At 41.3% G+C, this 27,864-nt stretch overlaps 1 protein-coding gene across 3 annotated transcripts in view; it reads left to right on the forward strand.

Moving 5' to 3' along the window:
* Positions 1-7,552: 7,552 nt before the first annotated feature.
* The window catches only part of TRPM7 (transient receptor potential cation channel subfamily M member 7), a 77,215-nt gene continuing 56,903 nt past the window's right edge, over positions 7,553-27,864 (forward strand). For all 3 annotated transcript variants that reach the window (XM_053365101.1, XM_053365100.1, XM_053365103.1), the window contains exon 1: positions 7,553-7,661. In XM_053365101.1, coding sequence (XP_053221076.1) covers positions 7,659-7,661 — 3 coding nt within the window. In that variant the 5' untranslated portion in view covers positions 7,553-7,658. The remainder of the gene's footprint in view (positions 7,662-27,864) is intronic.

A 27,864-nucleotide genomic window follows, 5' to 3' on the forward strand; every position in this document is an offset into this window, starting at 1 on the left:
CAGTCTAATCCAGTGGCATCAGTAGCAGGTGACTCTACTTCTGCAAAACAGAGCAGAGCATACACTTTTGCTATATTCACAACTGTTCTTTAAAGTGTCTGATAATTAATGCAGCATAACGTGGTATGCTGACATGTAATTTCTAAAGTGGCTCCATGGACAGGATGCAGGATCTGCTCCAGGTATGGTTAGTTCTCTTAGTTCCTAGCCTAGCAAAAATAATGTGATTCTAATTCTAACACAATCCATTGTCTCCATCATGGGGATTAGTCACAGCAGTGCTATCATTTATTAGCACAACTTGCTGCTGAGGGAAGGGGAACATTACTATTTTACTAACTGTGCTTTGTAGACAGAGGCTGTGTACATTTACTCCGCACCCAGTGCCCTTCCACTGAGCTTCTTGGGCTTGCCAATTCCTGCAACGGAGTGAGTCCCCATTGCTCTGTCCCGTGTGCCCTGGCTTCCGTCACAGTGTCCCATTGCACCAGAAGTGGTTTAGTCCTGCTGGCTACATGACCCGGAAAGCTGTCTGTGGACAAACACCGGCTCCCTTGGCCTGAAAGTGAGATGAGCGCCATAAGCCCATAGTTGCCTTTGACTGGACTTAACCGTCCAGGGGTCCTTTACCTTTTTTTTTTTTTTTTTTGCATGCGACAGCCACAATTCATATTCAAACTGAGAAACAGAATGACCTAGTTGCGTTTTAAGCTGGCAATGTGCACACAGCCTTAAATTTCCTCAAATCAGCAGATCAGTTACAGTGTACCTGATGGCTTATCTCCTGGGAAAATTCCAGGAAAGGTGTTTGTGCTGTATTGGGCATGTGATTCCCTTTCCTCTCACAGCCACCTCCACTTTTACGTTCCCATACTTACACTGTATCTAATTATTATGGAAGGGAAATGTCTGTTGGTTTGGAAGTATTAATCACTAGGAACTGATACAACACAATTTAGTAGGTATGCATAATGATGTATAATGATGCATAATTTATTTTCAAAGGCACAAATTGTATGGGCTGGGTAAAAGTCAATGACGCTTTTGGTATCATTGATATGCAGGTAGATTTCCTGCTATGCTGGCAGACTAGAGGACAACCATTAAATTTGTTTTCAAGAGGAGTGGCTGAAATGTGTGGATCCCCCAGTCCCCCACATAGTGTATTATCTCAAGTGTATAGTCTGCATTATTCAAGGATATTAAAATGGAAATATTCTGCTTATTAAACTAGTCATCCCCAAGCTGTTTGCTAGCTGCGAACATGCTGTGAGAAATAAATAAATTAAAATCCTGGTCTTGCCTGCTTCCAATCAGCCTCCACTGGAGAACATGCTATGGTGCAGTTGGATCAAATATAGTTTTCAAACACAGCCCACACAGACTACAAATAAAACAGAATATCAAGTATGTAAGTTCACTGAAAGGTAGAAACAAATAAAAAGCAAAAAGCAGCAACAGACTGTCAGTCAGGGTTTCTTAAACGTTTTATCCCCAGGGCTGAAAATTACTGAGATCTACCAATGAGAATATGGAGCCAGCCTGGAACCAGCCACCAAAGGGAGTAGATGGAGGCTAATTTCACATAATTAGCTGGCAATTGTTGACATCCTCTTGATATCTAGTATCGAAATCTTATTTTGAAATGGCATATCTTTTTGCTACAGCAATTTCCTTGTTGCCTGGACGTACACTGTTCAACTTTCCTCCAGCCAAGTACAGATACAGTACTGGCTTTAGAAATCTCATAACTAAGGCCATACATTTAAAGAACATGATGTTTAGGTGCCCAATGAAGACATTTTCATTCAGGAAGTTTTTCCCTGAGGTGTAACCCAGTCATATATGGAAGATCAATTTTATATATGATTTTTTAAATAGTTTGAACGGATGGTTTTATTGCTTTAGAGTTTGTTGAATTTATTTTATTGTTCTTAGAGTTTGAGTTTTTGTCCCCACCCACCATATTTACCCTGTAATCTGCTTTAATGGCTTCATGCCAGGAACTGGTCTATACATATAATAATTAGTCCCCCAAATCTTAAAAAATATTTTAGGTCTTTCTGTCTTCTATGAATTTGGGAGTAGAAATGTGTTTGATTTATTTTAAATATCACTGGCTGGCCTTTACTGCACAAATTTATTCTATCTGTTGAACTGTGAAGAGTTACAAGTGGATTTGAGTAACCTACTTTTTATTTTTTAGATGAGTTATTCTGACTTAGAATATAAACCAAATGCAACTGATTCATTGATTTGTCTGTTGCTGTGGGATCATGTTATAATTTGACTGAAAATGCTCTATCTTCTTGTCTCCTTGAAAGAAGCTGGTGACCCAATATTCCAGGCTAAGATTTGGGACAACAGAGATGGCACTGGGTTATTACTTTTATCTATGGCTCTAGATTAATAGTGTTCCAGCTATTTTCCAAACATGAGAGAAGAGAATGTTCTGATCCTGATAAGTTTAAAATAACAAAACAGGGATGAGAACAAATTAGCTACTCTATAATGTATTTTTTGTTCTGGTTGAGTAAGCTCACAACGAAGGCAGTGAAAATAATCATTACCCATAGCCCAGCACAGAGGTATAATGTGCTAGAAATAATGAACTGGTTTTCAATGCATACTATTTTAAACTCACTTTTGAATATAATTAATGCTATAGCTTAATGCACATTTGGAACATGTGGATACACCTGAAGGATGTGATTTTTTATTATTTGCAGGTTTATAAGCTTCTTTACAACCATGTTCATAGCTTGTGAACAATGGCAATAATCTCATAACTTTGAACTTGTAACCACTTGGCCAGTCTTGAAGTGCCAATTTTTTCAGCTTTTAAGTACGACCACTTTTACCCTATGGTAAATGGTCATGCGAGGCTTCTGCCAAAAGGCCTGATCATTACTGAACATGCGTTTGCAAATCTTTAAAGCAGGTTGAGAAACAAGGCAGTAAACTAGGATGTAAGCCAATGGGGGAAGCTGCAAGGATTGCTTCACCATGGGCAAAATTTTGGAAATGTCATTCAGATTTATTTTTGCTTTTTTAAAGTATCCCACCATGGTTGGAATTCAAAGAACTAGTTTTCCATGAGGAGCTTGTAGTTAACCTAACGGAATTATGACCTTGAACAACTGACCCTCTAGTAGTGTTGCAAAATGCTTTTAAAACTCCTTTCTGTTTCAAAATCCAGCTTGACATGCAATGGGGGGGGGGATTTGCTTATTAGCCTATTTAGACTAATAAAACGAGTTTTATTGATCTTTGGATCCAGCCCTATGTATACCATTCTTCATTTCCTATTCCAATTAAGTTTAATGGATGAACTGAAAAAAATTATTCCAGTTAAGCAAGTTTATAAGATGGCAAAAACTTCTGCCCATCAAAAGCTTCCTTATACAGTAATTTTAAACATTTATTTGAACTCCTGTCATGTTGTGCAGAAGCAAGTTGCTAAATATTGATGCAAAATATTTCCTGCCCTGAGGGGCCGAGTGTGTGACTTTTATAGTACTCTTAATTTATTTTTTTCCATGGACATGGAATCTGAAATCTGATCTCTCTACTGGCAGTGTAAAAAAGAAAATTAGTGGTAAAAACCTTGCAGACTTTATTGTTTCTGAACAAGAAAGTCTGGAAGAGTTGGGCTTAGTGAGCTTCAACAGTCACTGTTCTGAGCATTTGTTTTGAGCACTGGTGGTTAATAATCTGGGTTTATGAGCCATTTTTTGTAAATAAGGTGAATCCTATACACTGAAATAGTCCACTGAGTTCAGTGGGGGGTTACTCCTAAGTAAGTGTGCAGGTTTGATTTCTAGTCTACAGTTCTCTCTCATGCAATGTAATTCTTATGTCTACAAGCCAAATGGCATACACTCCCGTTTGAGGGACACCTATTTCCTTATTTTGTTGCAATGTTAAAATGTCATCATTCATTTGAAGCATGGCAATTTTGATTGAATAACATTTATTGTTAGGATTGAAGGGGGAGTCCCCTCATCACAGATAAATGGTAAATGACTGGCGTCTATGGGGTGTGGCATTCATCTCACTTTCAGGCTGAGGAAGCCGGAGTTTGTCCACAGACAACTTTCCGGGTCATGTGGCTAGCATGACTAAACCGCTTCTGGTGCAACGGGACATTGTGACAAGTGCCAGAGCACACAGAAACATCATTTACCTTCCCGCTGCAGTGGTACCTATTTATCTACTTGCACTAATACTTCGTATCATATCATATACAGTTGTACCTTGGTTCTCGAACATAATCTGTTCTGGAAGTACATTTGACTCCCAAAACTGTTTTAAAATCAAGGTGCAGCTTCCAATTGGCTGCAGGAGCTTCAGACTTTCGGCTTCCAAAAAATGTTCAAGAACCAGAACACTTCTGGGTTTTCGGTGTTTGGGAGCCACAACGTAAGAGTACCAAGGCATTCGAGAACCAGGGTACAACTGTATATGATATGATATGTTATATCACAGATACATATGATATAGGGTATCCCATTTATTTTGAGTTTCAGTGTCACATAAATTTACTTTGGAGTCCAGGGACACTTTAACTTTAGTTCTTTTTAAGTGTATTGTTTCAAACAAATTTTGGAAACTTTTAATCAATGCTGGCATACCAATCTTCTATTTTCAGCATTTTGAAGCTGCCTTTTCTCAAAAATATTGACAAGGTGGTTTGCAAAAACCAAACACCATAACAAAATGTAGAAGCATACAATAAATCCATAAACATTGTACAAACTCAGCATTGAAGAGGACATTAAAGCCAGCGGTTAAAAATTCTCACCAAGACATCAGGCCCAAAATAAAATAGTAATTATAAGAGTAATAATAATAATAATCTGCTATTTCATGCTGACTTATATTTACATTGCTCGCTGAGCATTCAAAGTAGGAAAATTTTAATAAAAAGAAAATGAGGAATTTGTGCCTAATTAAAAATTAAAGCAAACTTAATAATGTTCGAGACTGGATTACTAGAATGTGCTGTGTGGAGTTTTCATTGTACTAGGTCTGGAAGCTGCAGGTAGTGTAGAATGCTGCAGCACAATTGCTGACAGGAGTTAGCATAGAACACCTCTGCTTAGGGACCTGCACTAGTGACAGATGTGCTACAGGGCCAAGTTCAAGGTGTTACTATTAGTATTTGAAGCCCATAACAGCTTGGGACCAGCTTGCTTGTGATATTACCTTACCCAATTTATTCCCACTCAACTGCTTTGATCTGTGGAACTGGTCCTGTTGCAGGTGTCACTTAATTCCTGTTACACATTTCTAAGAAATTGATTTTTTAATGTGGCTGTACCCACGCATTGGCACTCCCTGCCTACTGACACCAGGCAGGTGCCTTCACTATACTTTTTCGGCACCTGCTAAAAACATGTTTGTGTGGAACATGTTTTAATCTGGTTTTTAGCTTACAATTGATTTTACTTAGGTTTTAAATAGTTGGTTTTAAGTTTCTTTACTGATAATTTTACTGTTTCATTCTTTTTGTAAAACACTGTGAGGTTTCATTACAACCAAGCATTTTTAGTGTATAATGCATGAAGCAGGCTAAACAGGATTGCTTTGGACCAGGACAAACAACAGGAGAAAGTGAAGCATCACATTTTAAAGACTCTAAGGGGGTGGGGCAGGGTGTTGCTCTGTACATGTTGTTAAACACCAGAGACTTCTGTAACTTTATCCTCTGCCTAACAGGCAGGCATTTAGCAGGTGAAACTTTCCTGGCATGTCTATGAACGAGCGTGTACCATTTCAAACAACGTATTCCGAACAATGCATTTTTTAAATGTGACTGTGAAGTTGCTTTGAACTGTTTTGTTTAACACTGTGTTTTAATAAAGGTATTATTCTACACAACTTTTAGAAGACATCTGAAGGCAGCCTTGCATCGGGAAGTTTTAAATGTTTGATGTTTTATTATGTTTTCATATGTGTTGGAAGCTGCCCAGAGTAGCTGGGGAGACCCACCAGAGGGGTGGGGTATAATTATCACCATCACCATCATATTTTAAAAAACTGATTTTTTCAAAGTTTAGAAGTGTCAAGTAAGAAAAAAATAAAACACATAACCCTTTGGCTTCCCTCCTTCCCCTTTTGTGGATCCTTGTGTTATAATTATTCCCCCTGCATCTCTTTTAACATTCCAATTTTTACTAACCCTTATTTCATTTTTTTTAGCTACAAGTTTTACATCACCCCTGCTAATGAATTTAGTTGTTTAAAGTAGTTTTTCAGGTAAATTATATACTTTCCCCATTACTATTATTATTGTTATTATTTGTTACATTGACTGTTAATTAAGTTCCTGGGACCTTAGGGTGAATGGGAGCATACTAAATTGAAATGTAAGAAGAGTGAGAATAATAATAATAATAATAATAATAATAATATATTGTAAAGAAAATTACTACTACTACTATTTACTTCTAGCTTCACTCCTGCCACCCCGTCCCAAAAAATTACCTGTTATCATTATTATTTACGAATGGCCCTTCTAGCTTCGCTCCTGCCACCCCCAAAAATCCCATTATTATTAACATTATTATTATTGATGAAGGGCCTTTCTAGCTTTGCTCCTGCCACCCCCCCTAAGTTATTATATTTAATATTATTTTTACGAAGGGCCCTTCTAGCTTCGCTCCTGTCACCCCCCCTAAGTTATTATATTTAATATTATTTTTACGAAGGGCCCTTCTAGCTTCGCTCCTGTCACCCCCCCTAAGTTATTATATTTAATATTATTTTTACGAAGGGCCCTTCTAGCTTCGCTCCTGCCACCCCCAAAAATCCCGTTATTATTATTATTATTATTATTGATGAAGGGCCCTTCTAGCTTCGCTTCTGCCATTCCGCCCCCAAAATCCCGTTTCTTTCTTCTTCTTCTTTCTACTACTGTACTACTACTACTACTACAAAGGGCCCTTCTAGCATCGCTCCTGCCACCCCACCCCCAAAATCCCCTGTTTGTTTATTTATCTATTATTATCATCATCATCATCCTCACTACTACTACTACGGAGGGCCCTTCTAGCTTCGCTTTTGACACCCCTCCGCCAAGAATACTCCCCTCAGCACCCGACCCCTTCTGCTCCCTCTGAGGCGAGCGCGACCGACGCGCAGCTCGTGAGGGAAACGCAGGCCGAGCCAGGAAAAGGCGGGAGAAAGGCCGGGCGGGGCTGCGCGAGCTGACGCGGCCACGCCGCTGCGCTCGAGCCGGGCCAGTCGCACAATTATGAGAAAGAGCCGCCAGGCCGCTCCTGCCGCTGCCGCCGCCGCTGTTGCTGCCTTCGCCGCCGCCGCTGCCGCCGCCGCCGCCCTCCGCTCTGGATCCCCAGCCGGAGCCTCCTACCCCGAGCCTTCGCCGCTGCTCCGGCCGCCCCCTCAGGCGCGACTCCCCGCGGGCCCAGTTTGGAGCGCCCACCTCGCGCGGCGGCCTTCTCTCCTCCTCCTTCTTCTTCTTCTTCCCGCCCGGCCCCGCGCAGCAGCCGCCGCCGAGCTCAGCGCCGATAGATGGAGACAGGCCCCGCCACCGCCGAAGCCGAACCACGAGCAGGAGCAGGAGCCGACGCCGCCCGGCGTGAGGAGAGCCAGAGCCGCCGGCGCCGAGACCCCGTTGCCCGACCCTGAGGAGAATGGTGAGGGGGGGGGGGAGAAGAAAGGGAAGCGAAATGGGGGCCGCAGGGGGGGGGGCTGGGTCTCTCTCTCCCTCTCTCTCTCTCTATTGCCTGGAGCTGAGGAGAGTTTCCCCCGAGGAGGGCGCCATAGCCGTCCTTCCCGGCCATGCGAGGCGGCTTGTGGCTGGGAGTCGGGCTTAGCCCCGGAACCTGCCCCTTCGTGGCTCCAATAAATCTGCCGGGAGCCCTTGGAAGGAGCGAGATGGGGGTCGCCGCGCAAGCAGGTGGCTGGGGGGGGGGAGCAAAAGGCTTCTGGGCCCCTGCGCCACGTTCCTCCTCTTAGAAAGCGGACGATCCCTGGCGCTCACGGCACTTTTAACATGAGTAACGGTAGCAGAGAGAAGAAATTATGGGTTCCTGCCCCGAGGAGCATACAGAAGAAAGCAGGGGTAGCGTGGTGCTCTCCAGATGTTCTTGGACATCAGCCCCTGCCTCCATGGCCAGTGATCGAGGTGATGGTGGGAATTGTAGTTTAGAATATTATTTTCGTTGGCTGGATGGTGCCAAAGGGTGTGAATGGAAGGCACTTAGGGCCCTTAAGGAAATCGACAAACGCCTCCCTGATCCTACCGCAATGATGGGAATTGTAGTTTAGAATATTATTTTAATTGGCTGGATGGTGTCAGAGTGTATGAATGGAAGGCACTTAGGGCCCTTAAGGAAATCCACAAATGCCTCCCCGATGCTACCACAATCTCAGACAAATCGTGCACCCCAAGGCTTTAGAAAACAGTAGCAAAGGGACATAACAAAAGGTAACAAGGCTGGGGATTCTTCTCCCCCCCCCCAATAGTGCAAAAGGATAGGTTGGTCTATCGTGCCCATTAGGCATGATAGCCTTGGTTGGGTTCAGAGGCAGAATGCCATTAAATGCCAGTTACTGACCACTCTCAGCCAAACCTACCTCACAGGGTTGTTGTGAAGTTAAAATGGGGAGGAGGAGGAGGAAGAAGAAAAACATTGTGTTAAAAAAAAAGTTGGTTACTGAGAGGCAAGGGCAGGAGAGTTAGACTTCTTTGGCTTGTCGCTTGGAATGAGATGCTGGACAAGAAGGACCTTTGGTCTGACCTGACAGAGAGTCTCTTATGTTAACAAGTCCCTCCCCTCTTAAAAAAACATTTGATTTTCAAACTGAACGCTTCCCACATGAAGAAGATCTGCATAGCATATTGAGCCCCGGGCTCATGGGCGTGTGCAGGAGGGGCAGCTGTCCCCCCTCAAGTAAATAAATAAAAATATTTGACTAAAATTATAAATTGTAGAAAGATTTTAACAGATTTTTCTGAGCACTTAGGGTCAAAAGAAAGTAATTTAAAACAGCTGTTGTTCAGACATTTCATTCTGAATATGCTAGACAGAGGGTGTTGACAGGTGGATGTCCTACCCCCCTAACATAAATCCTTGCAGCATCCAGGCTATTGTTACTCCTGGGGTTTTCGTTTGTTTTTTAGTTAAGCAGTTCCTGGAAGTGACACCTTACTACAGTATTTCCATAGGATGTGACTCCTATGGTGTCGTAATAAATCAGAAAGAGGCTAGCATGCAGCCTTTTTTGTAATCCCCATAGATAATATCACAAAACTATGCAAAGCAGATAAGCTTTATCTCACTTCACCATCACTATGCCTGCCAATCCCACAGTCTACCCATTCAGATGCCTCTAGCGTGTAAGGTAGCTACCGTATTTTTCGCTCTATAACATGCACCAGACCATAACACGCACGTAGTTTTTAGAGGAGGAAAACAAGAAAAAAAATATTCTAAACGAAATAGTGGATATGTGATTTTTGTGGTTCATGCTGTAGCCACAGACATGTGATCTGACAGTGAGTTTGGAGTAGCCCAATGCAAAAATCCTGAGGATCCATGTGGATCCATGCTTTGTAACCACAGAGGAGGGAAGGAAGGGGAACCATGGATCCTCTGCTCACGACTGCAGCAGATCTCCCCCGCCACCCGCGGGCATTCGCTCCATAACACGCACAGACATTTCCCCTTACTTTCTAGGAGGAAAAAAGTGAGTGTTATGGTGCAAAAAATACGGTAATTTGATATGGGGAGGGGGAAAGGAGGCCACTGGGCAGGACTTCTTAAATATTGTGTACTGCAGCCCCTCTCCCCTCGCAGAGGAATGAGATATTGTTGGAACCCAACACCCATTATCAATAGCCAGCGTTGCCAAAATCTGAAGGTTCCCCACCCCTGACATAAGGAATGGGGAGAATGATAAGCCACATCTTACAGCTGCCCATAGACACACTCTTAGTTCTGCAGAAGACAAACCTGTAGACACGATACCTATTATTTCCTCGACAAAGTGTTCTTTATCTCCCTGGCTTCCATATTACTCCAGACAGCAGTGACATACTGATCCTCTTAACCCCACAACTTCCTACCATGTACAGAGATTCATTAAAAACATCTCTTCTGCCACTTCCGCTCCCTTTCACATATCTGCAGCTAGGCTTCAGCAGGTGTGCATAAAGTGGGAGTGTGGGAGTTGGGTAGATTCTTTGGCATCCCCTTTTCCTGGCACCTGTGATGGCTCTATCCACAACAGTTGGGGGGGGGGATAGGCAAATTTTTAAAAACAAGGCCATCCAGATTTGAACACACACCTAGTTGTACATCACAGCTCAAACTGGGATTTCTTGCAAATCTTAATGCACCACAAAATTGTGGATTTGGAATAGTCTTGAATAGCATCTGTGGATACTGGACAGCTCTTGGAGATTCATAAAAATTGATCACACAGCTTTTGTAGGGTGCCTAACTAGGCCCCTTCACTTATCTCACATCACTGGAACTGGTACAATCTTACGTTCCTAAGATCAGCTCTTCAAGTGCCAAAATGAATTTCAAATGCTACGCTATGTCTTGAAACAAGTTTTGTAAGAGCAGAGGCTAGGGTGTGAATGGCCGCACTTAACTTCTGGCTTAGACTATCCTTTTACTTGCTTCCCTAACATTAAAGGATGGCTTTCAAACAACATGGAAACGAGCAGTGGTAGACAAAATGCTAACTCTAGGTCTTACCCCACAGCTTTTACTAGGCATGGGCTTTAAACAGGCAAAAAAACCACCCCATTAAACAGTGTGTGGTTGAGATTGAACATCAGTCAGATCTAGCCAGATTCCCAGATTTCATCATTAGTGAAACCAGTAGGTATCTCACCACCTCAGTGGCATATTTAACTAATTTGAAATACCAAAAGAGTGAAGAGCGTTCACTCTGGCTCATTGCCAGGTTCTCCCTTCAGCCATCCAGGAAGGCCATTTTTGGAAGACGCCTTATGAGGTGAGAAAATGCCCCTGCAGCTCTGAGCACATAGAAACAATTGAACATGTTTTTATCCAGTATTACACAAACATACGTGCTAGGTTTATCCTGCCGATAATACACAAATTTCCAGGACACATAGGACAATTCCATATCTCCTTACTGCTCCCAAGATATAAATCCTGATATAACATATTCAGTTGCCAGATATTGTGCTGCTATGATTGACATATGTCAGACAGCAGGTCTAAAACTGAAGGTTTGATTTACATGTTTTACATGTTTTTATCTTATGCTGCTCTACTGTAACTGAGAGTATGAGTACGTGCTGCCCTATTGCCTATCTAGCATGTTTTGTTTATGTATGGAGGTGCTTTTATCTTATGCTGGTCTATGACCATAATAAAAATTTGGATTGGATATCTGTGACAACAGCTCCAAGCTTATGCTGAAGTGGTGTTTCTGTCCAAGCAGATTGGCTGTGAATATAATGCTTCATGCTTTAAGCAAAACATTTAAGCAATTACTAGCAATATTTTGTAAATACCTATTCTCAGTTGAGCTTGAAAGGAAATTTGGAGGTTTCGTTCACTCCTTGGTAAGTTCAGGCCTCTTTTTATACTTTCCTAGGACTTGTTTACATAGTTAAGGTTTAGAGGTAGTTGGACTGCCTCAGGATTGTCAGCAGAAAGGGCATTTCAGCCTGTAACCTTTCTGTCAGGTCATTCATAGGTCATTGTGCTTCTCTCTGAAGCTATCACTCCCCCACTAGAAAAAAAACAATCCGTCTGTTGCTTTCATGATCACTAACCCTAAGAGGAAAGAGAAATGAAATGAAGAGTCCTTGATGTTGCCAGGGGTGGTTTACTCTCTTCAGTCTCTGATTTACCCCTTGAGTGTAAATGTTTATACATGTTTATGGGAAACTTAATTCAATAGGCCTTACTCCCAAATCATGGCGATTGCACTGCAGCCTGGAACAAATGAATAATTTTAAGTAAGGGAGGTTTCTCCAGATTAAGTGACCATGCAAATAGGAGTTGCAAATTATTACTCTCCTTAATTCAGATTTCTGGTTATGTTAAATGATCATGTGTTAACTTGGAGAGCTCAGTTGGTAAAGAATGAGACTCTTAATCTCAGGGTCTTGGGATTAAGCCCCATGTTGGACAAAAAGAGTCCTGCATTACAGGTGGTTCGACTAGATGATCCCTGTGATCCCTTTCAACAGTTCTATGATTCTATAATAATCAAGAAGCATTTTGAAAACGGTTTGTTTTCATTCTATTTAGGTGAGTTTATTTAAATGTATGCTAAGACATGTGAGACAAAACGTACCTTTAAGCTATGTAAATATTAATTATGTCTTTCTATTGCCAGTAGCTCAAGAAAACAACAATCCTAGAACTAGAAATCATATTCTTACAGATGTCTGCTGCAGTCATATGTGACCTGCAGTAGGTAGTGGATTGTTTAATTTTAATTAGGTACTTCAGTAATAAAACTGGCAAATTGAAAATATTGTTTGAGGTGACTTTAAAATGTTACATTTTATTTACATTTATTTATTTATCTGTGGAAATTGAATTTCTTGGGTGTGTTTCTTTAAGAATTTCAGAAAAATGAATCTTGGTTTTTACTGTGCAGATACTAAGATTAGTTACTTGTATTGTGTCAACTATCTGTCAAAGTCAGTACGACTGTTACATAATGCTTCTTTAAGTTTTTGATGCGTATCTTGTTCTGATTCTCAAAACAGTTACAAAGTTACTGTTCTATTTTTAGAGTTTTACAGTCTCTAGTATAGGCAGCAGCTGTTTTAAGTGCATTCAATATGTGCGCAACTGCACGCACACACATTGCGCCAAATCTGGAAGTGACCCCAAAACGGGGTGGGGCGGCCTTATGGGGGTCCCCCCAAGATACGTGGGGGTTTGGAACGTAACCCCTGTGCAAATCAGTCACTGCCTGTAGTTGATTTTTTGTTCTCTGTTCTCATGTTATTGGAAACAATTTAAAAAATAACCTGTTTGTGCTCTGTGTAGACAGTTGCTGCTGGTACAGTCTGATAAAAGACTGCGCAGCAGACAGCTTTAACTGTAACTCATTTCAGCTCTTCCTAGTTTACATCAGATGTACTGCACTCTGCTAGGCCTATTTCATGTTGTGGAAAGAAATAAGTTATGGGAAAAGTGCAGATTCCTAAAACAAACATAAATGGTTGTTTGGTTTAAAGCAAACCAAACGGTGTTCCTTGGAGTAGTTACACTTTTAAGTTATAACTAAGCTGATACTGTAGTTTCTTTGTTTGTTTTAAAAGGCATCAGCAGACTTGATGATTGCAGTTTGCATAAAATATCTATGTTTCTATTAAGTTTGTATTGCATGAATGGGTTGTGTTTGCACTGAGTAGACGTCAATCCAGGGAACTGCAAAACCCATAGTAAGCAGTCCACAACTATCTTAAGAGCATGCACGTTTCTTCAGTGTGATTATAAGTGTTTAACTTGTAAGTGAGAATTGGACTGAAGCCACTTTTTACAGTTTGTTTATAAGTTGCTATACTTGGCAAATAACATGTTCCCCTGTTTCCTTAATAGTATTGGGGACAATGCAAAAGAGAGAGAGAGAGAGAGAGAGACAGCACCTGACGGGGCCCCCCCTAAATACAGTCATGGGAAAAAGAAATTCTTTGAATTCTGTGATTTTACATATGAGAACATAATAACAATCACCTGTTCCTTAACGGGTCTTAAAATTAGGTAAATACAACCTGACATATGACACCGTGTCATGATTTAGTTAACAGAAATAAAGCTGAAATGGAGAAGGCATGTGTGAAAAAGCAACTACACCTTGTGATTCAGTAGCTTGTAGAACCACCTTTAGCAGCAATAACTTGAAGTAATCATTTCCCGTATGATTTTCAGTCTCTCACATAGTTGTGGAGGAATTGTGGCCTACTCTTCTTTATAGAGTTGCTTCAGTTCGTTGAAGTTTGCTGGCTGTTTATGCACAGCTCTCTTAAGGTCCCGCCACAGCATTTCAATTGGGTCGAGGTTTGGACTTTGACTAGGCCATTGCAACACCTTGATTATTTTCTTTTTTAGCAACTCTATCATAGATTTGCTGGTGTGCTTGGGATCATTGTCCTGTTGCATAATCCAATTTCAGCCAAGCTTTAGCTGTCAGGTGGATGGCCCCACATTTGCCCCTAGAATACTTTGGTATATGGAAGAGTTAATGGTCGACCCAATGACTGAAAGGTTCCTAGGTCCTGTGGCTGCAAAACAAGCCCAAATATTCACCATCATGCTTAACAGTTGGTATGAGGTGTTTGTTTGTGCTGATAAGCTGTGTTTGGTTTTCACCAAACATGGTGATGTGCATTATGGCCAGCATCTCCACTTTGGTCTTGTCTGTTCAAAGGACATTGTTCCAGAAGTATTGTGGTTTGTTCAAATGCAGTTTTGCAAACCTAAGTCGTTCTGCCATGTTCTTTTTAGAGAGAAGAGGCTTTCTCCTGGCAACCCTTCCAAACAAACTACACTTGTTCCATCTTTTTCTAATTGTACTGTCATGATCTTTAACATTCCACATGCTAACCGAGATGTAACTCTTGGGTTTCTTGCAATTTATCTGAACATTGCACGGTCTGACTTTGGGGTGAATTTGCTGGGATGTCCACTCCTGGGAAGATTGGCAACTATCTTGAATGCTTTCCATTTTGAATAATCTTCCTCACTGTAGAATGATGAACTTTAAATTGGTTGGAGATGACCTTATAACCCTTCCCATGGTTTCATGGGTAGCAACAGTTGCTTATCGAAGAGCATTGCTGCTGTCTTTCCTCCTTGGCATTGTGTTAAAACACACCTGAAAGCTCCAGACCAGCAAACTGCTAAAATTTCAGCTTTTATAAAGGTGGGCACACTTGCGGATGATCAATTAAGCAAGGACATTTGATTAGCTGTACCTGTCTGCTACTTAGCCACTTAATTCTTATGGAAGCAGTAAGGGGGTGTACTTAGTTTTTCACCCATGGCTTCCCCATTTTGGTTTTATTTTTGTTAAATAAATCATGACACGGTGTAATAAGTCATGCATTGTTATTCATCTGAGGTCGTATAGGTGTTTCCGTGCACTGCTCTGGTTTGCCAGAAGCGGCTTAGTCATGCTGGCCACATGACCCAGAAACTGTACGCTGGCTCCCTCGGCCAATAATGTGAGATGAGCGCCGCAACCCCAGAGTCGGTCACGACTGGACCTAATTGGTTAGGGGTCCCTTTACCTTTACCTTTTAAGACCTGCTAGGGAACAAATTACTATTATGCCCTCATATGTAAAACTATAGCATTCAAATAGGGTGTCCTTTCTTTTTCCCACAACAATAGATACAACCCGAAAAAGAGTTTTGTGCAGTTCAAATGTTTCTTTTCAAATTTTCAGATGACATGACTTTGGGAGTGATGGCTAACACAGTCTAGATGAAACAGAATCTAGATGAAAAACCATTTTGACATACTGAAACACTGGGCCAAAAACCGACATGATGAAATTCAACAGGAATAAATGTTAAATATTGCATTTGGGTACCAAATCAGTCAATAAGTTAATTAAAGGATGAGAGAGGCCTACTTCATAACAGTACATGTGAATAGGATCTAGGTCTCTTAGCTGATCACAAACTAACCATTAGCCAGTAGAGTGATATGACTGCAAAAAGAGCTAATGCAGTCTTAAGGGTAAAGGGACCCCTGACTGTTAAGTCCAGTCGTGAATGACTCTGGGGTTGTGGCGCTCATCTTGCTTTACTGGTCGAGGGAGCTTCCGGGTCATGTGGGCAGCATGACTAAGGCGCTTCTGGCGAACCAGAGCAGCGCACGGAAATGTCGTTTACCTTCCCGCCAGAACGGTACCTATTTACCTACTTGCACTTTGACGTGCTTTCGAACTGCTAGGTTGGCAGGAGCTGGGACCGAGCAACGGGAGCAACCCCATTGCGGGGATTTGAACCGCCAGCCTTCTGATCGGCAAGCCCTAGGCTCTGTGGTTTAGGTTACATTATTAGAAGCATTGTGTCCAGATCACAAGAAGTAATATTTTCAACTTTTACAATTTTATGTGCTGGTCAAGCTGCATCTGAAGTCTATGTCTCTTCTGGGAGCCATATTTTAAGAATGACATTGGCAAATCAGAATGTGTCAAGAGGAGGATGACCTGGATACTGAAGGGTTTGGAAATCAAGTCCTATGAGCAACTGTTGAGTTGGGTATTCTTAGCCTGGAGGAAAGAGGGTTGTCTGAAGGGTTGCCATTCAGAAGTTGAAGCTGGCTTGGTCTGTGTTGCTCAAGCAGCCTTCTTAATTATTGGGTCCCATATATTGTTGGACCAACGCTCATTATCCCTTATATTTGTCTAAGTTGGTTGTGGATAGTGGGAGTTGTAGTCGAACAACAAATAGGGACCTAAGGTTGAAGAACTCTGTTCTATAGGTCAGGACTAGAACTAGTAGGTTGAAATTACAAGGAAGATTTCAGTTAAACATGGAAGCTTCCAAATGATAAGAAGAGCTATTTGGCAGTGGATATTTCTGGCTTGGGAGGTGGTGGGTTCTCCTTTTTCGGAGGGCAGTAGCAGAGGTTGAATGGCCATCTTTCATCAGTGTTAGGAACTCAGATATACAGTGGTACCTCGGGTTAAGTACTTAATTCGTTCCGGAGGTCCGTTCTTAACCTGAAACTGTTCTTAACCTGAAGTACCACTTTAGCTAATGGGGTCTCCTGCTGCTGCCACGCCGCCTGAGCACTATTTCTGTTCTCATGCTGACGCAAAGTTCTTAATCTGAGGTACCATTTCTGGGTTAGTGGAGTCTGTAACCTGAAGCGTATGTAACCTGAAGCGTATGTAACCCGAGGTACCACTGTACTGTATGAGCTAATAGCCAAATGGCACCTTAAACCTAGGTTACAGTTGCCATAACAGAATATCTAGGTGCCACCCCCCCCCTTGTTGTTGTTGTTCGTTTCATTTCTATACCACTTTATATTTTAAAGAAAAAATCTCAAAAGTGGTTTGTAATACATTAATATATTTTTTATTGCAAACACCAAATTAAACATGTATTAACAATTTCTGCTAAAAATGTGTCACTTATGTGAATTGCCTACTAATTCATGCTTCTCAAAGTAATAAATAAAAAGTGTTGCTGACCCTCCCCAGAGGCAACTAGACATTCTGTTTTGGTGCCCACACCCCAGGTCCCAGAAGCCATTTTTAGCCCAGTTTCTATCACTGCTCTCTGGGTGACTTTGGGTCAGTCACTGCCTCTTAACTTACCTCACATGGTTGTTGTAGGAATTACTTGAAGAAGGGGGAGAAAAAGGTGGGGTATCAATGCAGTAAATACAGTGGTGCCCCGCAAGACGAATGCCTCGCAAGACGAAAAACCCGCTAGACGAAAGGGTTTTCCGTTTTTCGATGCGCTTCGCAAGACGAATTTCCCTATGGGCTTGCTTTGCAAGACGAAAATGTCTTGCGAGTGTTGCGATTTTTTTTGCTCCCCCCCCTTTTTCTAAGCCGCTAATAGCCTTTAATAGCCGCTAATAGCACTAAGCCGCTAAGCCGCTAATAGGGTTGCTTCGCAAGATGAAAAAACCGCTAGACGAAGAGACTCGCGGAACGGATTATTTTCATCTTGCGAGGCACCACTGTAAGCTCACCTGCTTAAGAAAGCTGCAGGAGCCATCCAGATGGAGATATTGCTTGCCAACCTGGCATCCAGAGTTTTCCACGTGGTTGAAATTGGACCCATGCCAGTTGCAAAATGCTCCTGGTGCCTGAGGACTTTTGAACACTGTCTCTTAGGGATGCTGTAATTGTATACTTCATTGTAGATCCTTTATTGACCACCAGATGGTTTTTAGGGCCCCTTCCAACTCAAATTCTCCTATATAACACTGCAAACTTTGTTTGATCTTAATAAAACTGGTATTTTTCACTCCCTTTGATCCTCCCCCCCCCCCCCATGGACCAATGTAGATACCTTCTTTTCATCAGGGAGATGTTGAATGTTAATCAGAATTCTTTTTCAAGAGCAGTTGTATGTAGTGGCAAGAGATAAGGAAGTTTAAATATTTTGTTTATGTGAAACTGAGAGTGAGTAGTATTGATTGGCTAGTGTGAAGTGCTGAGTGTTTTGCAAACTTTTCCTTCCAAACAACTGTTCTGTGGGTAGGGCGGTATTATTTCCTTTGTCCCTCAGATAGGGGCAGTGAGATGGTGCTATGTGCACAGTCACCCTTCGGTGGTTTTGATTCAACAGAGATTAGAACCTACCTCCTGGTCTGCATGTGTTATTCTGTCCATTAGATCATACTTGCTGTCTGTATTTGATCTACCAAACTATATCTGCTTGTTTTTTGTGTGTGTGTGGTTTTTTTTTTGGGGGGGGGGGAGTCATTTCTAACTACTTTGGCTATAGCATATGCATTTTGCTTTGGCTTAATGGAACTAATATTTGGCCTGATGAAGACATTTAATAATGAAAGCAGGCAGTGAAATTGACTCATTGCAGATTAAGTAACGGTCATCACTTAACAACTTCTTCTTGAAAGAGGCTTGAGCTAAGGAGTAGATGTTAGGTTAGAAGTAAAGTTGTGGGTAGCACAGTTTAAGAAACCTGTTGCATGTTTCTAGTCTAGAACAATTAAACTTTAGTATTGCATTTGAACAGTTTTGTCAGTCACTGTTTGGATTTGAAACTGCTTTCTTATTCTGAAAACAAGTCTCTGCAGGTTTCCTAAAGTCCTTTTACTTAGCCCTCTTTGTAGGGTGTGGGGAATCAAGCTATAAAAATTGAGCCATGTCACTAAATTCACTAAGAGCTTAACTGCAGAGCGTAACAATCCACTTTAGAATAACCAAATAGATTCAAATGTGGAAATGGCAATCGGTTCCTGAATTGTATCACTTACTAATGTGTTGTGCATTGGGTGGGGTACTGGATGTTGAAATGCTCTGCATTACAAAACAAAGAACACTACGTGCTCATGGATAGCTGTATACCAGGAAAAAGAATTGGCCCCAGCAAAAAGTTTTGAATGATGTGAGTAGAAACTAATATTTGTTGCTCTCCTTCCTCCTTTACAATTGCTGAGCTACTGTGCACTGTCTTCTCCCTCCTTCCCCATACTTGTATATCACAGTGTTGAGGACAAGAAGTGCAGCATTTCTAGTTTATGTTTTCATAGACTTGTTGTTGTTGTTGTTGTTTAGTCGTGTCCGACTCTTTGTGACCCCATGGACCAGAGCACGCCAGGCACTCCTGTCTTCCACTGCCTCCCACAGTTTGGTCAAACTCATGTTGGTAGCTTCGAGAACACTGTCCAACCATCTCGTCCTCTGTCATCCCCTTCTCCTTGTGGCCTCAATCTTTCCCAACATCAGGGTCTTTTCCAGGGAGTCTTCTCTTCTATAAGCATGCTTTAGGAAGCCATCCCCCCTTCCACCTTCCCTAATTTCCCCCTGTGGCAGGATGTGTCTGCGCTAGTGGAAGTTCACACTATTTGTTTCCCACATAAACTGCATCAACTGTGTTACCTATTTATAATTGCACAAATGACCAACTTCTTCAGAAATTTATATATATATATAAAATCTTTTCCAAGATTGTCAGAAGTCTTAGAACTTGCCCTTAAAAGGAGATGAACTAATTATTTCTTCCTTTCTTCCCATGCTGGGTTATCAAGTTCACTCCACTGTTTCTCAGAACTTATTCAGAAGATTTCTGTAATTCACTCAGCACCACACCTTAACTAGGTAAGGTTATACCCAAAGAATTTGACCTAGGCACTTCCTGCAACAACTTTCATACCCAACAAAAGTTTAACCCAGAGGAATTTTTAACCCAAAGTTTAATATTAGGTTTCGTTCACCATAATTCAAAAATACTTTTCATAAATAATACAAAAATCATACATATTTTTAGCTGCATTCCCTCTTCCATGCAGTTGGGCAGTTTATAACAGAAATATTACTGGACTGTTGCCTACTCTATTAGTGTCTGTCAGTTCTTTGTGTCATTAGCTTTCACTTAAAAGTCCACCATGATAGCAGTTTCTAACTTATTTCTTCAAGCATTAAATTTTGACTAAAATAAGTATGTGTTTCTTTTCTTTGAGTCACACATATTGCTCTCTTTTAAGGAATAATGTGTTGTGCCTAGAATGTATGCAAATTCTAGAGGATGTGGGTGATACATGCCTGTATCAGTTACGCCGGATGCGCTGATCTCTCTTGCTTTGTTCATGCTTTCCTTTTTTCACGATGATCTACATACCTGTTGTAGGTAACTCTAATAATATTTAACTTCATGGTAAATTAGTTGATTTATGAATGAATAGGATATCATTTTAATGGTGATTACTGTTTTACCTCTTCTATATGTTGATATATTGTACAAAACAAACAGTCCATCCAGTCACACTAGCATTATCCTGTCATAGGGAGCTTCTGGACTTTTTTCCTGAGTTCATGTATACCCATGCATACCTTGTGTCAGGACAAGGCCCAGTCTTGACTCAAGACATTCTGCTACTAGAAGCATAAAATTGGCGCCCCCTTCCTCATTCCACATACAAAAGCCAACTCAACTGGCAGTGGAATCTTACTTCAACACTGATGACTTGATATCTTTCTTCTGGGATTGCTTGGAAATGTCGCCTTTCATTCCCCTTGCATTTGTTGTCATAAAAAATATGGGGGGGGGATGGCTGGCTCATGTCATTCACTTGATTGGACTGATTTGCCATCGACTACCGTATTTTTCTATGTATAAGACGATGCTTTTTGCTAAAAAAAATTAGGCAAAAATTGAGTGTCGATTTATACACGGATAGTGAATGCAGAGGGGGAACGGGCGATTAATTGGCAGCAGTGATTGGGCAGGTGATTGGTGGCTGCGGCAAGGCCTGCTGGCAATTGGTGGCTGTGATGAGGCGGGCTGTGGCAACTGGGCGGGTGGGCTGTTGGTGGTGGTGAGCGGGCAGACAATTGGCAGCTGCGTCGAGGTGTGTGATCGGCAGTGGCTGTGGCATGTGATCGGCAGTAGCAAGCAGGCAGGTGAGTGAGTGGCAGAAGTGACCTCCAATCCCAAGCTAAACAACTTAATTTCTTAATTTTGGGTTAAAAAAAATAAGGGGCGTCTTGTGCACGGAAAAATACGGTAATTGTTGATGCTGGCACCTGTCTGTCACAGGAGACAATGGAAGAGTTCACCTTTGGGGGTAAAGGCAAACTGTTGGACAGTTACAGCACCTGCTGTGGCTGTAGAGACTGATATGGGAGAGATATTTAATTGCAGGTGGGTCAGATGAAGGTGTCTGGTTTTACTGCTACTTTTGCAGACATCTTTGTAAGACAGAGTTGGTCTGCCAACAGGCCAAGTGCCCGATAGCAATTTTGCAAGCCAGTTGACTTTTGCTGAGGAGTCCTATTTGAAGTGACCGTGCAAACTCTATCCAGGCTTTGTACTTTGGCTTTAAAAAGTGCTTTTGTGAACTATTTCGTTTACTTTGCATTTGTTCTTGGTGCTTGCCTTTGGCATCTAAACCTGTGCTATATTTCTGTTGTTAATAAAATAATTTAGTTAATAATCTGATTTTAGCCTGGAACAAAGCCCTTCTAAGTCTTAAAGTGCTGCTGGTCCTGCACCATTGCAGTGGTACCTCGGGTTAAGAACTTAATTCGTTCCAGAGGTCTGTTCATAACCTGAAACTGTTCTTAACCTGAAGCACCACTTTAGCTAATGGGGCCTCTTGCTGCTGCCGCGCCACAGGGGCACGATATCTCTTCTCATCCGGAAGCATCTTAACCCGAGGTACTATTTCTGGGTTAGCGGAGTCTGTAATCTGAAGCATATGTAACCTGAGGTACCACTATACATGGTGCTATAATGTGTCAAGAAGGTTTGTGCATCCCTTCTTGGCTTTAACATTAGGGGCTAGTAGTTGTGAAATACTGCAGAATAGGGTTTGGCTTATACTTGGTTTATCTAATCTTACACTTTTGTAAGTAACCTGTAGCCCAGAGTTTGAGTGTGGGTGGCTCTGTTTCTGTCACAACTTTAGTATCTCTATTTGGGCTATATTGAATAGGCCATATTCTTCTGCATTTAATTATTCTGTATGTCCTCCCAATTCACAACTGAATGCTCCTGCCCACTCCACCCCCAAGCAAACATAAATATTATATGGTCCCTTTAAATTGGTCATGGCTTTGTATTCACTGGTTGCCTTGTGAAACTAATCTTTGGTGTAATCTCGTGTATTTCCTTTGACTATTACCAAACTCCTGTCCTAGCATGGGAAATTTCATATTTGAGTATTGTAGCCTTTGCTCTTGCTTCATTGTTTGCAGCACTCTTCCCTCTCATTTCTAAAAAGCATCTGCTGGGGTTTATTTTTCATTCCACATCAGTTCTGGAAGTAATTTCCCAACTTTCTTTTCCTAGTGAATCTTTCTAGTGAGCTCACAATTTGCATTTCCTCAAGTGCAAACCAATGACATCTTAGTTGAAATCATTGGGGTTTTTGAAGAGCCCTGCTAGATCAGGCTGACGGTCCACTATCCGGGTTTACACAGTGGTATGGGAAGCCCGGGTGGCGCGGGTGGCGCTGTGGGTAAAACCTCAGCGCCTAGGACTTGCCGATCGTCAGGTCGGCGGTTCGAATCCCCGCGGCGGGGTGCGCTCCCGTTGCTCGGTCCCAGCGCCTGCCAACCTAGCAGTTCGAAAGCACCCCCAGGGGCAAGTAGATAAATAGGGACCGCTTACTAGCGGGAAGGTAAACGGCGTTTCCGTGTGCTGAGCTGGCTTGCCAGATGCAGCTTGTCACGCTGGCCACGTGACCCGGAAGTGTCTTCGGACAGCGCTGGCCCTTAAGTCTCTTAAGCGAGATGGGCGCGCAACCCCAGAGTCTGTCAAGACTGGCCCGTACGGGCAGGGGTACCTTTACCTTTACCTTTTATGGGAAGCCCGGGTGGCACCCATGACAGACCCTCAACATTCCAAATATTCCCACTAGCGCCTAAAGTTAAAGGTCTGTTGTCTCTATTGTCCTGTGCTAATCTCATCATATTGCTGCTCAAAAGTTTATTCTTGCCTAGTAACTTCACCCCTTTTAGCTTTAATCACCTGTGTTTACCCCACTTTTGTAATGACATCTTCCAAAGTTTTGGGGGGGGGGTGGAATCTAAATAGCAGTCCATAAAGTCTTCACGTATCCTCTTGGAAAGTCAGCTGTGCTTTTCTACTTCAAGAAACTGACACATGATGATTGTCCAGTAAAGTGGCTGAATTCATGTTTAGTTCACATTTTGTACTATTCCAACCAAGAAAGTACTTTTCTTATCTAACATGTTTATATTGGGAAATGTGCAGTTTTGTAGTAATTGACTTCAAAGTAAACATGCTTCATATTGTACTACTAGACCGTAATCCTAAGCATGTTTATTTGGGAGTAAGTCCTGTTGAATTGCATGAAGTTTTCTTCTGAGTAAATATGCAAAGAATAAGGCTGAAATTTGTATAATATGCACACTGAATATTATATACATACATTATTATATAACATGATATATATGTGGGTGGGTGGGTGTGACCACAGAGAGACTATAATTACAAATGTGTGCTAATGTGAAAACAACTTTTAAAAACACTTTGGAGGACTTTCAAAAGAGCCAATGCAGTTAGTCAAGCTATTTTAGTCTGGCTGGTAATTTACTAGGAAAAATATCACATACTTTTCACCTACCTTGTAGCCTAAGGGTAGAGTTTCATGGTATTTTATCATCCTCATTGCCTGTTTTTATTCTGGCACTGTGAAGCTAACAATAAAAACAATGCCAGAATAAAAATATCATCTACATTTTGTATTGGTTGTGGCAGCAGAACAGGATATATCTCTATCTATCTATCTATCTATCTATCTATCTATCTATCTATGAATATATACGTGAATTACACTCAATTTGAGAAAGTCATTGTCAGGTCTTAGTAATACAGGTCAGATCTGCCTCCTCATCCACAATCAAGTCATGGTTGAGCGAGGTCTTACTCCAAGCCAGCTGGGTATTCAGCAGCAACATCCACAGACAGGAGAGCTGGCTGATAGGCCAACCTCAATTCCCCAGGTTGGAGGAGGGGTTGGCACACAGCACAGTCACCAACTGCTTGTGCCATGTGCCCCTTACTTGGCCTGCCCCACCTCACACCTCCCCCTACTCTGAACCACTGTGTTTGCCCCCGCCAACTGCTCTCCCCATTTCTCCTCTTCCTAGGCATGTCCCACAAAAACTGAACTTAAAAACATACATATGCTTATATCTATACATACATATTCATTCATTTGCACCAACTGTTTCGTTCTGTCTCTAATGTAGACACATATTCTCTCACTGTAACCACTCACTCATTGCAATCAGGCTTGGAAAAGCCCATAGGAAGCTTTTCCAGAGCTAATTACAGCTCAGGGGCACGGAACAAGGAGGAGAGACTTTAGGCTTGAATGGGAGACCCCCGTGGGCCATATCAGGCTGTCAGTTCCCTATCCATGATATTTTCTAAACGAGGCATTGCCAGGAATAAAAAACCTCAGGGCACAGGCCCATCACCCAAATTTGCGTCTATTTGAATATGCTAATTTGTGGGCCTGGATTCAAATTTAGGCAAACTTTCAGAGGGAGAAAACAGTTTTTCTGAGAGTTTTGAGGTATGGTACTAGCAGGATTTTCTGGACCCGGTGTGCTGTATGTGGATTGTAGCCCCCCAATCTGTTTGCAAGAACTGATGCTTAAGTACATATTAAAAGTAACTCTTAACTCTTTCTGACACAGTCCTTTCTCGCCCAAGCTGTCTGTTGTGTGTACTTAAAGTCCTCTGTTATCCACGCTTGATATGCAGCAACTACAGATCAACTGAACTGGAAAGCAGGAAAATGCCCTATGTGCAGAGTTGATAATTCAAGCAAGTTAGACAAGTTACACATGCATATTATATAACTGAGCAATCAAACATGCAAAAAGCTTCCCAGAAAAAACCCTACCATTCCGGAGATGGGAACATAACACTTAAGCCTGAGAGATGAGTAATGTAAAAATTAAAAAATCCACACCTCACTTTTTGAATTCCATATGGTGGTGACAAACATCAGGGTAATGCTATTATCTTTGTATCACACATGTAAATTTCCCATATAGGGCAGCTGGATGCTCTTTTATCTGGCCCATTTCTCAAATGAGTTCAGGGTAGTGTTCATGCCCCCCCTCCACCCCCGTGCTCATTTTGTCAACTTTGTTAAAACCCAAGGGGTGAAACTACCTGACCCATGATCGCTCACTAAGTTTCATGGTCCCACAGTAAGCTTCACCATCATCACTGTGCTGCCCCCCCATCTCTACAGTCACTCAACTTCCTCACCCCCCCCCCATGGCTTAACAAGTATGGGCTGAGAGGGCCCCCCCACTTCACATACAGAGCAGATGGTGCTGCTGGGAAAATTAAGATGTTTCTTAATAAAGGGCAGGAGATCTGGGCTCTTGGGGCTCAAGCCTTTTGGGCTCCCCACTAGCAATGGGTTGCATCCAGCTAAGTACTATAGAGAGTAAGCTTATTGGAATAAACTGAAGTTAGTCATGTTCATCAATTTCAGTGGATCTTCTCTGAGTAGGACTAATGTTGTGTTGAAAAGTGTGTTTTACAAATGTGATACTAGGTGGTGATGGTGAACTATGGCAAATTCAATATATATTCCAAAATGTTTTTTAAAAAAGCATTTTCACAACTTTTTTTATATGCGTCTAGCCACTCTCCTGTTTGTTGTATGTAAGAGCTTAGCAGACAACAGCTGAAGCTGTCTGGAGATGGGAAAGAAATGTAGTGACCCTTGCTTTCAAATTTGATACCTGCCAAGATATTTGGTGTGGTATGGTAGGGTATGGTAATCTGGGAAATGCGCAGAAATATTTGAAGTTCCTTTTGCTGTCCATTTAGCTGGATGATAAGTCTGTCTTGGTACAGGTGATATAGAATGATAGTTAAAAAGGTATTTGCCCAAACAGAGTTACTTCTGCTGCCTTGTGTCTTCAGCAAATGAACATATAGCTTTTTGTGAAGCTGATTTGTTTCAGATAAACAAGAGTTCAATAAAATGAATATGCTACTTTAAAAATGCATGCTTTTCGTTGGTTGCATATTCATTTTAATTCCTGTGTCAGACAAAATGATTCAGAGGTGAGTAGGAAGCAAAGGTATGACTCAGGCTTTTAAATCTGGTCATGGCTCATTCAGTGAATCAGAAGATTTTAAAACCCCTTTAGGCCTTTGAAAGAGGATTTGTATTCTTTGAGATGGGAATTCACTACTTGGCATAGGAATTTTTACAGTTGCCATAGCAGGAATAGTAGTATTTCTAAAACTGACACTAATGAGGATTATTTTACTTGAGAGTAAATTACAGCTGGTCAAGTCTTGAATTAAATAAACAGTGAAGGATTAATGTCGATGACCTTTTTATGCTAAAGAAGTAAAGATAGCCATGCTGGCCCATAAGAAAAGTTCCAAAATTTATAGTAGGACAATGGTTGAGATTCAGTTTAATGTTGTCATTGTTGTGCAGGATATTTTTGCTGCACAGGCAGTACAATCTGAACAGCACTAAACTGTATGTTCTGCGGCCCAAAGCTGCCCAATAGATTTGACTGCTTCTCTGTGTTAAAAATGTGGTTCCCATCAGAAGAATGGCTATTGTACTAGAGGTCTGCCACAACTGGATCGCACCCAGTACTTTTGTTAGGCAAACCAAAATGTCTCAGAAGTTTTTGCTGTAATGTTATTCAAAATAGTTTTTGAATGGTAAGAGTTTTCAGGTTTCCAGCAGTTTGCAAAGTTGATTTTTGGCTCTTGAGTTTTGGGAAGTTAGAGTTTTTAATTGCTATATCTCAGATACTATTGTTTAATTGTGTAGACGTTTCCTTTCCCCCCATTTTTAATTTGTACGCCGCCTTCCTATATTACAATACACAAGGTGCTTTACAAGTTGAAGAAAGAACAAAAGATATAGCCAAGATCCCACACCTTAGAACCATGAGATCCAATACAAAAAAGTCATAATAAAAACATAACTTTAAAATAAACAACTTATATAAAATATAATATATCCATTAGAATATGATAGTACACAATAAAATTAGCCCAAAATATAACTCAAAATAATTAAATGGAAATGGACTCTTAACAACCAACCAAACAATTATTAAACTATTATCAATAAAAATAACATCAGGTCACAATGCATAAAATTCCACAGTGCACACAAAAACATGTAAAAGGTTCAAATTGAGGGTGTGGGAGGCGACGCTCTTTTGCCCTTCTCTGCTCTTCATAATACATAAGGTCTGTGGTAGAAAGTAAGCAAGACCCATGACATATTTTATTTACCAGACTGATTGAATGAAGGGGTGCTGATTCACTAGTGGCCAAAATTGTGGAAATCTTTAGGAATAGTTGTATTTCTGAGGTTTGATGGTTCATAACATCAGCCTTTTTAAGAATAGGACCATAAAAAACAATATAATTACTTATCATTAGAAAGACAATGTAATGCAGAATAATGCAACAAACGGTGTTGAATTATCTTTATTCTATCAAATGTTACAGCCAAATAAAAGGAGTTCTACACAGAAAACCATGATAACTTTTCACCATTTCTGTTAGTACTTGGTGTGGAGCTAGTTCATGTTTTATTTCATGGAAATAATAAAAATTAAAAATTTTAAAAATCAGAAAAATGTGGTAAGGCATCAGATGCAAGCAGTGTTAATAAAGAT

The sequence above is a fragment of the Podarcis raffonei genome, chromosome 14 (genome assembly GCF_027172205.1).
Source record: "Podarcis raffonei isolate rPodRaf1 chromosome 14, rPodRaf1.pri, whole genome shotgun sequence".
In the NCBI taxonomy this organism is placed as follows: domain Eukaryota; kingdom Metazoa; phylum Chordata; class Lepidosauria; order Squamata; family Lacertidae; genus Podarcis; species Podarcis raffonei.